Raw genomic sequence first — 14226 nt, forward strand, 5'->3', positions numbered from 1 at the left:
TAATCATTATCTAAGGGAAGATGCTGCTGTCTAATGACTGAGTCTTACTGTGCCTCATGACAACCTCAGCTTCCTTTTGTAAAAAGTAGAATCACAAAGGCAGCTGCTGCAAAAGGTATTAGCGGAGTCCCTCTGGCAGACTAAACACTGAACTGAGTCCCCCAGCTAGACAACACCATGTCTAAAATAACCAATGCTGAATTAAAATCCCTACCAGTCAGGACTTTGTATCACAAATGCCAATGAAATTTGCATGCTTAACTTTCTTATCCCTCTCATGTCACTCTCATCTTTCAGTCAGTGTGTCCATTAAATTCTCTCTTCACAGACAGAAGGCTCTGCTTTGCTTTTAGCTTTTCATACCTTCTGTTGAAGGCTTTTCATGGGCAAAGCCAGGCATAACCCTGTTCTTGGAGCTGTCATAACCAGAGAGGCATTTTGATATGTCTGAAGTTTTTTTTGGTAACAACATCAGGATTTGCTTCAATCCAGGTTGTCAAATCTCAAGGCATAATGAGAGTGTGCCAGATGTTGGCCAGGTACTAATGCTGTGTTTCTCTTCCATGTGCTGTGATCTTGGCTTTCAGTAAGTTCAATCACCAGAATATCGTGCAGTGCATCGGTGTCAGCCTACAGACGCTGCCTCGCTTCATTCTGCTGGAGCTCATGGCTGGAGGAGACATGAAGAGCTTTCTTCGGCAGAACCGACCCAGGACGGTGAGAGAACTTCCCAGCTAGTCTTGTGGTTGATTTCAGTATGAGTGCTTTTATGTTTTTATGAATTGGAAAAAGGCACTGGAGCCAAGCTAGGCTGTGCGTGTGTCCCAGCTGCCACAGACTTCCGGATACCTGTGTCTGCTTGATGCAAGCAGATGGCAGTGAGACAAAATGAAAGCAGGGCCAGAAACTCCAGTTTATTAGTAACTGAGGAGGAAATAATAAAACCTTGTCCTACCATTCCAGACTTCTCTGTTAATTAGACTACAAATTAATGGGCTTTCTTTCCTCAGTACCTGCTTTGTTTTCAGTGTACTGAGACGGCACGTGAGGAGCTAAGTTATAATCAGAATTCATAACACTAAGTCTTCAGCAGGTGTGCATTGGCACCATATGGAGAGGCACAAATTTATACCAGTTGAAGAGCTGAGCCTAATTTATTTGATATATCTCGGGCTTTGATTAGCAGCGTAGTAATTTCTCCTCACTCTTCCTGAGAGTAATAAATAAGTTCCTAGAGAAAAACTGAGAAAATTTCCCCATGGGTAATTATATAAGGGAGTGAAAATAAGCAGGGATCCTGGAAAAAGTCTTCTTTATTGTTCTTAGGGAAGTGCAGATGGTGAAGGGTTAGTACCAGTCCTGGAGTCCTGTGGTAAAGCATCCCTTTTTTACCCTGCTCCTGAGGGTAATCACTGTTCTTCTACCAGGACAGATAAGCTGATGAATGCTGATGTTGGTGTAAAGATGTGCACTTGTGCATCTTTACTGTCTCTCTTTCTCTCTCTCTCTCGTTCATGCACTAATTTCTATTGATAATTTATTGACTCACTCTTTAAAAGTGGGTGCCTTTTTTTTCTATTCCATCTCACCTTTTAAACCTGCTTGTCTTTTGGTTTCACATAACACAGTAGGGAATAGCTCTCTCCCACCCCCTTTAACAGGCTATTCACACCAGGCCATAAATCTCTTGCTAGTTTGCACTCATGTACTGTGCTCAAGAGAGGTGAAATCTCCTGAAAGTTTTGGGTTTTAAATAAGAGTTTACTCATTTTCTAACTCTTTGCTTTGATCTGCTTTATGTTCCTCTTTGCTCCTGACGCATTTAACCCTTCCCCCATTCTCTATGTATGTCTCTCCCTTTCCCATCTTCTGTCCCTCTCTGATTATCCCCTGCCTGAACTATATTCTTCTACTCCACTATCCCTCCCTTACCATTTCCTGTCCTTTTCCAGAATCAACCATCCACGTTAACAATGCAGGACCTGCTGAACATAGCTAGGGATATTGCCTGTGGCTGTAAATATCTGGAAGAGAATCATTTCATCCACAGGTAGGAGAAAAGTCTCTTCTGATGTGTCTCAAGGTGCATGAGGCTCATACACTTTCTATTTGCAGTGGATTAGACAGGACTAATCTCCACAGGGGAGACAGATTATTTCCTCTACCAATACAGGCTTGTGCTTAGATGTCCAGGTGGATCTCCCTGGTTTTTGTTAGGAGTTAGGCTCTGCACTGTTCTTTGCACTCCTGGAGGGAGAGGAATGTTCTGTTCCAAGAGAGAGGGTTTACGTACTAATTTTCAGGTGCCTGCAATGTAAAGACAATTGAGAGTAGCCCTGTAGTCCACTAGATGGTAGTGTCACTCTGTGTTGGCTCATAAGACAATAAGGTGTTTATTTGCTTCCTCATCTCCCCATCTTGACTTAAATGCTTTCTCTATTCCACCAGCACAGGACAGTCCACAATAGTTGAGCCAAAGACTAGAGGAGGGTAGAGCAGGGATAACAGGACATAAAAACACATCTCAGGCTTCTTTCCCAGCTCAGTGGCTGAACTGCTGCATGGTGTTGGGAAGCCTGTATTTGTCTCTTCAAACTCCTTTTTACTCATTTGTTGAGCAAAAAAATGTTGATATAGCGTGCTTCAAATAAAAACAAAATATTATAGAAGAGAGAAAGGTTATAGTTATCCTTTTAAAACTCCCAGTTGGGTATTGAATCCTTTGTTTTTGACGAAGAATTTTTTCAGCTCATAATGTTCCCAGGCACAGTGGGCAGCTGGATACCTTACTATGAAGTGCATGCTGTGTTCAGCCCTTGCGTGTAAAGGAGAGGAGAGCTCTTGCACACCAGAGGGACACACAGGCTCCAACCAAGCCAAGGTGCAGCCTGGAGATGAGCAAGCAGGCAACAAACTCACCCACACGCACAGCACGCATACCTACGTGTGGGCCTGCACAGCACGGAGATGGGCAACAGTGTGCAGGGGCTGCAGAAACCTAGGCAAACAATGGCAAGCAGCAGCTGGAGCACAAAGCCATGAGGCTGAGATATGGTAATATGTTATATGGCTTTATGATTGGAACATGTGAAACAGTTTTCAGACTCATTTATATTGCAACAATAAGGAAGTTCCGGTGGAAAAGGGTTAGAGTTTTCTGTCGTTAAAAGAGAGCAGTAAGAATGTGCAACAAGTTTTGGCTCTTGGATCTCTTAATGATTACATGAGAGGATCAGTATTCTAATTGGAAACTTCTGAGTTAATCAATACAGCATTGTTTTTTAAGAATCCTTACTGTAATAGTAACAGCAGCATATCACTTTAAAAAAAAATCTCTGGGTCAATCTTTGCACTGTTAGATCTCTAATATAAGCAACTGGAAATGGATTCATTTTGTCTTAGCCAACAATTCAGTAAATCTGAACACAAGGAATTTCTCTCAGGTTTTGTATTAGTATTTGTTAGGGATGTCCACATTACTTAGAGTGGATTGGGAAATGAAGGTTTTCATTACAGGTATCAGGAATCCTAGGGGTAAAAGGTAGTGTAGTGGGGTTGTAGAGAGGTCTCTACAGCACAGGAATTGTCATCTAGGAATTACAGCTGATAATGGAAGAGAAAGTTGAACCTGACTTCCAAATCCTGAGAGATTTTTCAAGGCTGGCAATGCGAAGAAACACATGAGTTGTTCAAGGAGCTTATTTATCTTGGCAGTCAACAGGACCCCCACAGTGCTATGATTTTAATAAGTTTCTTTTCAGAATGCATATTTTAAATGAACAGAAATCTTTTAGCCTTGGCCACAAAGGCATCACTCCCATTTCTCACAAGCTAAACTTGCACCCAGCAAACAGCTGCTTCCATATGGAGCTTTGCTTGATTCCAGGGGAGATATCCAGAAGTAGCAAAGCAACAGATCACCAAATCTGGTTCTACGTATCTTTTCAAGCAGTTTACTAAGATTGTCCAACAGCATCACATCTGTAACTGATGGTGACATTGCTGAGATGTCCCCCTTTAAAAAAATAGAGCAAGAAAGATATCTGTCATAATGTGGTTGAAACAAAAGAAGTTGGATCTGTTCCTCTTCTACTGATGCTGTTTTCTGCTTTTGTGAAAGAAGGTGTGAATGGGGAAAGCTTGGCAAATGCTGGGTAGAAGATAAAACTCAAATGCAGTTTAAGAATTGTGGTTAATAAAAATTATAATGTAACTGGAATTCTTTCTCTTTTTAACAGGGCTCTGCTCATTTGTAAAACGATTGCTCAACTAACACTTGCAGGACTGGGTCTAATATTTTTTTTAAATTCCTTTAACTACCTAAGAGTTTAGAATTAGAATTAATTCCTTAAATTTTTTTTAAGAGATATAGCTGCAAGGAATTGCCTTTTGACCTGTACTGGAGCAGGACGAATAGCCAAAATTGGTGACTTTGGAATGGCCAGGGATATTTACAGGTAAGTGAAGGGCAATTTCAGTTCTGTGAGTAACTCAGTAATCTGTATACTTTTGGTCAGTCTGAACTGTCTCATGACATGTGAAGCAGTGGAACCATCCATTAGGTGTCTGAATTTGATGACCAGTTAACTAACTTGTGTTAACAGACTGTAAATTAGCACATCTATGCTTATGAACCAATCCACTTCGACTGTGGTCCCAGGAAACTACAAACACTTGTGGACACTAAACCAAGCATAGGCAAATTTATTAGCTACTTGATCATGAATAATCTTAAATTGAAATAAAATTTAAAAACCCCAGAAACCGCAATTCTTACTTTATGTTGTCAAGAAGACTTGCTGCATTAACACCCTGTGCAAAGCACTAGCAAGTTTGATGTCTTTAGCTGCGCACAAGAACATCCTCAGTTTCCATCTCAGTCGCAAAGAGGATATAAAATCCTGCTTCAATGCACTATTTGTGTTGATGACTTTTCCTTCTTCTCACTTGGCCCCCACTGTTACATGCAATCCCCAGCTGCTGTTACCGTGGTGATCTTTTCTGTATCAAGCCCTTTCAGGCTGCGTGACGTTCTCTGTGCATTTTGTCTTTCCCAGAGCAAGTTACTACCGCAAGGGAGGAAGAGCCATGCTTCCTGTCAAGTGGATGCCACCAGAAGCTTTTCTAGAGGGCATTTTCACCTCCAAGACTGATACCTGGTAATAAATGTCTTTTAACCACTTCTGCTACTCACTGAAAAGCATCAAGAAATGTACTGCTCAAGAAAAAAGTGTGCTGAGCAGGAAACTTAAAAAATGTCAGAATTTCCCAGAAAAATAAGAGAAGTCTTCCCACTGCATTCAGAAGTATGGCTAAAGAATCCCGAATAAGAATTTAAAAGTCTAATGTAAATAGAGATAATAAAATTTGCTATTCATAAATGCAGAGTATCATATAAAGCCAATCAAGAAGTGAAAAGCAAAAGCAGATTAGATTTTGAAGAATCTCAGTTAAAAATCCAGATAAATATTATCAAATACTTCCCTTGGCCTTCAGAATCTTCCAGTTTCCATCAGTGACAGGGTCTGCTTATATACCTTGTAAATGACTGTCTCTGTACCACCCATGATTACTCTTTTGTATATTTTTTCTTGCTGCATATAAAATGACAGCAGATTTAATCAGAAGTCCTTGCTGTTTGCTGAGGAAGCAATATTTATGAATTGATTTCTCATGCAACTTGAGCTTTCTTTAAAATAAGCACTTCCTCAACAGTGGCACATTCATGCACAGGTGCTGGGGAATGGAAGCTTTCCAGTTGCTTAAGAATGCCTCTTTCTCTGTACAGTAGATCCTTCAATATGCTGTACTGAGACATTCCCTCAAATGCCACACTGACCCAGTTTCCTGAAGTTGTTAGCAATGCCGGAAGACAAGGGATTGCTTATCAGCACCAAACTGTGAGCAGCCAGCACTAAATATTTTGAAGGAAAGTGCTACAGTTCCTGTAATGGGCTATTATAAGTAACATGCATATACTGAAAATTACTTTGACCTTTGTAGCAAAAAGTGGCTCTGAAAATTCTGACCCTGCTGATCTCCTGGCAGAACTCTCTTGACTTCCTTGCGTCTAAGTCACACATAATTTCTAGTGGCACTGACTATCTGACCTGTGGATGTAAAAAAGCATAACCATATCAGAAATGCTGCTGCCTTTCAGTTTCACTGGATGTCTCTTCCTTGATGTTGTACTTGAGCATCTTGTTCTGAAACACTGATCCAAATATTAAGGAAACAATTGAAAGTCCCTGCCTGACCGTCCAGTCACACTCGCACCACCTGAGCTGGGTAGAGGCCCTTTCACAGCTACATCCCCCACACTCACAGTCAAGCCAGGTTTCCTTACCAGCTTGGCCACAGGTTTCCCATAGCAGGGGCTGAGAGGTCGGGATCCTTAAAATATTTTAATCAAGATGCAACAACAAAACAACTACTTGAGCTCGGTCCTCTGAGGAGGGACCCCAAGCAAAGGAAGCCCTGGGCTTTTTACTCTCACAGTCTAAGCGTGCCACAGTCTGGAGTCATTGGCTCCTGCTGTGTCTCTGAGTGTCCAGTCACCTGGCAGTGCTACAGGTCCTCCTCCCCTTTGTTTTGCAAGGTCACAGCTTCTTGCCTTGGGCTTCTACCACCCAGAGCTCAACCTGCAGCCAAGTTACCGGCACCAAAAGTATTGGTCTAGACAAACATCTCGAGTTTTCCAAGTAAGGCAAGAAACATCCATGCCATATCTAACAGTTCTTTTCGGTTAAACCATACACAGCCAAGGGCATTCTGGCATTTCCTGCTGTAGTAATGATGAATGCAGCAGAAAGAACACCTTCAGAGTTGTTAAATATTTTGAAACCTCTGCAAAACTTGTTCTGGAGCTTGAGCAAAGGTTTTGAATGATTGGGGTGTCTTTTTATGTACACATTGACTCATAATCACACTAATTGCACATTACTGTGGTTGAACTGCAGCTTTGAAAGGTCATTGCTGTTGTGTTGCCTACACAGCTGCAAGCTAGGTTTGTGGGGCACAAATGAAACCTGATTGGTATTGTTGGCTGGTTTCTGACACAGGTCCTTTGGAGTGCTGCTTTGGGAAATTTTCTCTCTAGGCTACATGCCCTACCCTTGCAAAACCAATCAGGAGGTGCTGGAATTTGTTACCAGTGGAGGAAGAATGGATCCACCAAAAAACTGTCCAGGACCAGTGTAAGTATTTCTTTTCTCTCACAAACCAAGGTATAGTAGGTGTCAGACAAGTAGACAAAGACACCTCTAGTCAGGGAATGGTGATTGCCCTCCGTGTTAGGTGGGTATTGCTAAACGTCTCTTGAGCTGCCTCTTGTATACAGCTTAGAGCACTACAGGATTTGCTTGAAGTAGTGGTTCCCTAATCAGACAGGATCCAGGGATATAGAAATTACATACCCACTTTTGCACTCCTCCTTTGGGCCATGTACCAAGCGTGGTTCCTTGGAGCCCTGATCACTTCATACTGAAACACTTTTTACAAAATAATCTTTCTTGATCAATTTTTATTTTTTTGCTTACTTTAAGGTACCGGATCATGACACAGTGCTGGCAGCACAGCCCAGAGTATCGGCCAAACTTCTCTACCATCCTGGAAAGGATCAAGTATTGCACACAGGTAGTGGTCTTTGGTATCGAGGTAGATGATAATCCATGGAATGCCAACTATCCAAAGACATTAGCTTTAGTCCCTAAAGCAAGTGAAGGGTCCTGACAGACTGATATAATTACTTTACTAGTGTGATGGTGCTGTTGGCTCTTTTCCAGTGTCCATCCTCACTCTCCCATCTTCCACCCAGCCAAAATGAGCATACACTGTACCTGTGCAAATGGATGCTTTTAGCTCTCAGCTTATTCAATAGCAAAATGTTCTTCACCTTGTGATGGAAAGGTACTTAGATCTCTTTCAGGTCCATATTCTGACCTTGCCTAAAGTTTCTCAAAAGCCACAGCTGAATAGTTATGGAGTGGAGAGGGGGAATGAAATGGCACAGTGAATTCACCATCCAGTAGCATTTAATAGCTACAGGTCTGGATCCAACCTCTCAAGAGAGAAATTTTATACTACAGGCCCACATGTTAGTCACTGATTTCAGTGAAGCACAGTCTCTTCTCAAAGGAAGCATGTGAGTCCCAACAGCACATGATACCCAGATGGAACGGAGCACCTTGTATGACGCGCAGTATTGCCCAAACCTGTGACAGTCACCCTGAAAGTGTAACAGATTCTTGTCTCTGTTTTTCAGGACCCTGATGTGATCAACACTGAGCTGCCCATGGAGTGTAGCCCCACACCAGAGGATGAAGGAAGTACGGTCATGCGCCCAAACATTTCCAGTGGGATAGTGCCAATGCTGGTAAGCCCTTCTCTCACACCTCAGACAACACCTAAGACACTGGAATCCCACCATGCTGGGCACAAACTTGTGCAATGTCCACAAGAGCTACTGGTGGAGAACCTGAGCAACTGGACTGCCCGAGGGCCCAGCCTGCCATGCCTCAGTGATTTCAACAGTGGGTCGTGGTTCCAGCAGACCTCAAACCAGAAGTTGGAGCTCAGCAATCCATCTGCCCACAGACTTAAAAACAAAACAAAAAATCTTTGGAACCCAACCTATGGATCATGGGTGCTAGAGAATATCTGTCACTTGAGCCCCAGCTCCAAGCTCAAAGCAAATCCAGAGCGGGAAGACTCAGGCTTTGATGGGAATTGCAGTTCTCCTAGCTCTCGGGCATCTCCAGCATCTCCAGGTCGAAGTACCTGCCCTCACCTGGATATCAGTGGGATTGAACTGGTGAAACTCCAGACTTTCCCCTGTGGCAATGTAAATTATGCTTATGATGACCTGTGCTATAGCGCTGAGCACCAGCCATCAGCCTTAGCTGAGGTCAGAGCAGCTGTGCTAAGGAGCTCCAGTCTGCACAGAGATGAAAAGCCTTTTTGTAAAACAGAGAAAACGTCAAGAGAGAGGGACTCTGGTCTGTCTTTATCAGATGACCTGAGTGTTACTCCAGTATAGTAGAAATGGTTCTTCCAAAGATCAGGGAATGTGTGTGTCTGAAAGGACTGCTTCCTGTTTCACTTACTTCCTCCACTTTAATTCCTTCAGATGGGTGAAGTTTCAACATCAGGAATGTTCTGCTTCCTCTGTCTACCTACTGGATCCCCAGATTGTAAAAGACACTTGCATTTCTATCTCTGTCCTTCAAATGTGTTCCACTGAACCAGCTTAGAAGTGGAGAACAATGGCATTGCTTGTCTGATTCAGAATACAGTTAATAAGGAAATAATTCCTTCTCAATCTGCTCAGGTGAAAAGAAATGGACCTACCATCCAGCTGCAGCATTTGGATGGAAATAATGACCAACACAGCTTATGCTTCTGTCTGAACCAAGAATCCAAAAATGTGTGCTGTTGGTTGCAAGCAGCAACATTCCCAAGAGCTTTTTACAGTTCTGGTGAATTACTAATGCTTATGCACTATAAGCGAAGTAAAAAAAAATAGCAGCCACATTTGCATCTGTTTTATTAGTAGACCTTGTGGAAGCTATTGCTCAAATTGGAAGCAGTAAGAAGAACGAAAGAAAAAAAAAATCAGGCTCCTCTGAGCATGTGCTTTGTAAACAAGCAATGAAGAGGAAAACATTTACCATCAAAAAAGCAGTTGCTGGTGGAGCTGATAGTATTCCTTTGAATATTGAAGGAAATGTGCTGCTTGCCTCACGGTGTTGCTTTCCTCACAGCTCTGGGCATAGAAGGGGCAGGTGGTTTTTCAAGGAAGGGTGAGCTGCATGGCATGATGAGAAATGGACTGTCTTTATCTTTTAATGGACTTTACTTAAGATGAATCTCATTTTTGTAAGTACTTTGATATTCAGCATTAGTTCCCTGTGCTATGTTGGTAAGCACTAAGCTGAAGTTCTTGGGTAACTGTCTAGCATTTGGTGTGCTGGAGTTCTTGGTTTTAATACTCTGAGGTAGAAAGTAATGCAAAGGAGAGGAATAGTGAAGGGAAATCTAATGTAAACCCTACTTCGGGTGTTCTTTATACAGGAAGGTTGAATAGCTAAATCATTTGAGAAAGCCAAAACCATGACTTGGCTTCACACAGCTGAGCAGGTTGTAATTGTTCCTTGCCTTGCAAGTGCAGAGACTTGCTGGTAAATGTAGTTGTTTGTTTCCAAAACAGCTCATTTCTAAGGCTTTCTTCAGTTGTTTAGGATCTAAATGGGTGTTTATGGATTAAAGCTGCAAAATAAGGAGACTGAAAAGGCAAATAGTTTGGATTGAGTCTGAACAGTCTTGGAAGCATTCTATCCTTGTATTACTCCTGAATGTCAACACTGTCAACCTACAGTGGCAAATTACATACTTTGTGTGTAATCAAGTTGTGTGGAGAGATGCCAGTTGTAGAATTCTCTGGCTCCTTTCTGAGGCAAGAGGTTCTCTGGTACATGCTTTATGCTTAGTGATCAGCTGCATGTACAGTCTGAAAGTGTGGGCCAGCAGGCGAGGATTTGCTTTGACCACACGGAGTTCCTGTCCTTTACATCAGTCAGGGTGGACACGACTGAGTTGTGGTAAAGAAAAGCACAGAGTGAAGAGTCTGAATCCATCCTCAGTGAAAGGCATCTTTGACACAGGTTTATGCTTTTTTGGTCTGACTTGATATCTGCTCCATGCTTTCTATAGTGTTAGACCTTTGACTTTAGAATGGACAGTTTTGTACAATGTCATTTCAGAGCATACAAATATCTTACGAGCAGGTGTCAAGAGGACAGGAGCAGACTCATTTCAGTGGTACCCAGCAACAGGTCAAGGGGTAACAGGCACAAACTGAAACACAGGACATTCCACCTGAGTATGAGAAAAAAAGTTGTTTACTTTGATGGAGACAGAGCACTGAAACGGGTAGCCCAGAGAGGCTGTGGAGTCTCTGTCTCCAGAGACACTTGAAACCTACCCAGACATGATCCTGTGCCACCTGCTGTAGGTGAACCTACTTTAGCAGGAAGGTTGGACTAGATGATCTTTGGAGGTCCCTTTTCACACCAGCCCTTCTGTGACTTCCAGACACAAAGGGTGATGATGGCCACCTTTCAGCAAAGACCCATATGGTGTGGAAATAATTCCAAATCCATTGTGTTGTAAAATGACGGATGGTCAGAAGAGAGGGGTCCCTCAGGGGGTCCCTCTGTGTGGGGCAAATTTCAGTAGTAGTGAGCTGAGGGGTTTAGTGACCAAGGGAGATGGATGACCTTACCTCATGCCCTTCCTCCCATTTCACCTTTGCTTTAGCTCTCTAGCTTCTCTCCCGTTTAGCTCATTGCCTGTCCTGTCTTACATCCACGAGTTGCTATAGCCCAGTTAGATGAGGCAGAAAAGCCCATTTAGCTGGAAATTTTCTCATTCTTTCCTCTTGCAAAAGCTAACATTTTTGGTCATATTTCAGACTGGCTAATAAAAAATAAATGCATTTACTTTTAGCTAATTGGAATTTCATCAGTTTATCCTTACCTTTCAGAATTATTACTCTTATGGTTCATGCATTAGTAGTTTTTTTCCCCCAAAGGTGACCTATTAAACTTTACAGCAGTTTTGACTTGGCGCCAGCATCTTGGCCCCTTCCTCCCTGAATATAAGGCCACAGCAGAGTGCAGTGATCCTGGTTCAGCAGCAGTGGACGTGATGCCAGCTCACTCTTCAGCCCTTGTCTGTCCTGAGCAGAGCACTGGTGGTCATGGCCATGCTTTTGCAGGCCCATTATGAATCTGCTTTCAATTCTCCTTAGCCATTAGCAGGGGCTGGAAACTGGTGGCAAGAGAAGTGAAATACTGGCTTGTTCAGAAGCCATGGGAAGTTAACTACACCACCTTCTCTTCCCAGAGACTTTTAATGAAGCAGGAGACACAAGACAGTTCTTCATATTTTCAATGTGGAAATGACTATACAATACCCCCAGATTCCAGTGAGAAGCAGGAGGATCCCTACTGTCCAGATAGTTACCCAGCCTGAGCTACCATTGTTTTCCCCCTGTGTAGCACTTGCCTCACTGCCATTCACAAATTTAGAAAGGCCAGTAGTGATAAAACCAGGGAAGCCATTGAAAAGTGAAGTGAGAGGAGAGCACAGTTCTATTACCAGTGCCATGGGCAGTCTTGGCTGCAGCTCTGCCTTCACTTTATAAACAAAGTGCAAGTCCAGCACATTGGACAAATACCTGTTTTTACTGAATAGCTGCATCAAGGTACTCATTTACACGAAGCACATAGACAAAGCCGCACTGAGACTGAACAGAATTCCATCCTGACCAGGATCTTATCCCTAAGAGTGATCAAGAGTGGGGTGTTGAAGAGCAACTGTAAGAGTAGGGTAAGCATGTATTATTTATTTCTGAGACAGACTCTGAAGGTTTACAACAGCATTTAGCTCACGGCTGTACTGAGCCAGGTGCAGTCTCTTCTAACAAGACAAGACTTGGAGCTGCAGGTACCAAATGGGCACTAAAAGAAAGAGCTGGGAATTTTAAAAGAATCTGCATTAGCAACCTCAATTTTGTACAAGCTCTTAACTCTCTCAAATGGAATTATCTTGTCAACATATTGCCATGAATCTTTGACCTGTAATAGTCTTTTTTAGATGCTGTTTAAAAACCCTCACAGATAATGAATTTTTAATTAATATCCTGGAGGAAATAATGTCAATATTGCTCCTGTTGTGATGCTGAATGCTACATGCTGTCCAAACCATTTTATCTCAAAAGAAAAAATAACAGTTGCAGTGATACACAAGACAACCTTCAGTCCTTCAACTCAGAGACTGAAACTTACTGTTTGCACAAACAGAGATTTCATAGTGCTCAACTGCTACCATTGCAAAATATAACTTACTTGAAACTGCTTTTTAAGGAGACATTTTTAGTGCATAACCAATGAGTTAAAACTATAGTGTTAAAATTAGATTACTTTGGCAACTGGGAGCCAAAACCCAATTTTGCTTCCTAGAGGAATGACATGAGCTGGAGATCTGGGATTAATTCGGTCCTATAATCAACATGAAAAGTCTTCCAACACTTCCCTACTGCAGAATCAGCCATTTATAGGGTTATAAATTGCTCTTCCTGATACGTGTCTTTTAACATTACCAAAATGGTTTTGTAATTGTGTGTATACAGTTGTTTTTTGACTGTGTTTAGCATTAGTACTTTATGTTGTTTCATACAACCTCGTACTCACATTTTAACGAAGGGACTGATTAACAAAAGATGAAACAATAATGGAAATTTCAATTTGTCTTTCTCTGCTTTCTTTTCACATTTGTTGATATTCCTGCTTCTGATTGCTTTGTTAGCCTTTCTCTCCTCAACGTAAATGCTTTGCATCTTCACTTTTTCCTTTAAACAAACAGAATTTTTAATTGCACAGATTTAAGGTGTTCCCCGTCATATCAACCCTTTTCCTGAGCTAAGTTCTCAGCTGATTTGCCCATGGGCTGGTGTGCACTAAGAAAGCTTTCCAAGGCTGATAAAATAGTTATGGGCTTTTGCAAGTGTAACTTATTCCACCTCCAAAACACTCCCCCACCTTCCTGAAAGAGAAGAAAAATGCTGCTGCTGGGAATACTGTTTCCCCTACTGTATTTGCATCTCCACAGCTGTGTCAGCCAGGGACCACACTTCCTTAGACCCTTGAGCTGTGTGAGGCAGTTTCTTCTGTAGGCATGGCTGTGCTCTCCCCTCCTGGCTGTCCACCCCTCTCAATCCCATGCAGAGACCTTAAGTGATGCCATACCTAACCTGTCCTCCTCACATCACATGACTTTTCCATTTACGTGAATAGGTTTTGATTTGTCATTACCTCTGACCATGGCAGCACTTCTGCCAACTTAACTTTCTGGTAACTACTGTACATAAGTAGATGACATGCCTGCTTCTATGCAATTTAAAGCTAGACAAGTGTATACTTCTATATTTGCAACACAAAATAAAGAGACACTAACGGTGGTTATTTGTTTCCCTCTCTTCTAAGCACTCTTTGCACACAGGCAAGAATACACTCTCTCTTGCTGAGAAGTGCTGCCAGTACTAGAATGTTGAGTGCTTCTTGCCCGTGTCCACACAAAACTGCCCAGGGGAACAGTTAAGTGCTCTGAGTCTGAAAAATGCCTCTTGATGCACATTTTTTTATATGCTGTAGGCTATTCACTGAG

General features: G+C 42.3%; 1 protein-coding gene across 2 annotated transcripts in view; it reads left to right on the forward strand.

The window, feature by feature from the left end:
• LTK (leukocyte receptor tyrosine kinase) overlaps positions 1-14022 on the forward strand; it is a 96055-nt gene extending 82033 nt beyond the window's left edge. The window contains exons 23-30 of one of the 2 annotated variants that reach the window (XM_010413829.4): positions 588-717; positions 1953-2050; positions 4365-4457; positions 5058-5159; positions 7062-7196; positions 7545-7635; positions 8264-8374; positions 9128-14022. In XM_010413829.4, coding sequence (XP_010412131.1) covers positions 588-717; positions 1953-2050; positions 4365-4457; positions 5058-5159; positions 7062-7196; positions 7545-7635; positions 8264-8374; positions 9128-9241 — 874 coding nt within the window. In that variant the 3' untranslated portion in view covers positions 9242-14022. Of the gene's footprint in view, positions 1-587; positions 718-1952; positions 2051-4364; positions 4458-5057; positions 5160-7061; positions 7197-7544; positions 7636-8263 lie in introns of both variants that reach the window. The other variant, XM_010413820.4, reaches the window with a different exon arrangement.
• The last annotated feature ends 204 nt before the right edge of the window (positions 14023-14226 follow it).

This window comes from Corvus cornix, chromosome 5, assembly GCF_000738735.6.
Source record: "Corvus cornix cornix isolate S_Up_H32 chromosome 5, ASM73873v5, whole genome shotgun sequence".
NCBI lineage: Eukaryota > Metazoa > Chordata > Aves > Passeriformes > Corvidae > Corvus > Corvus cornix.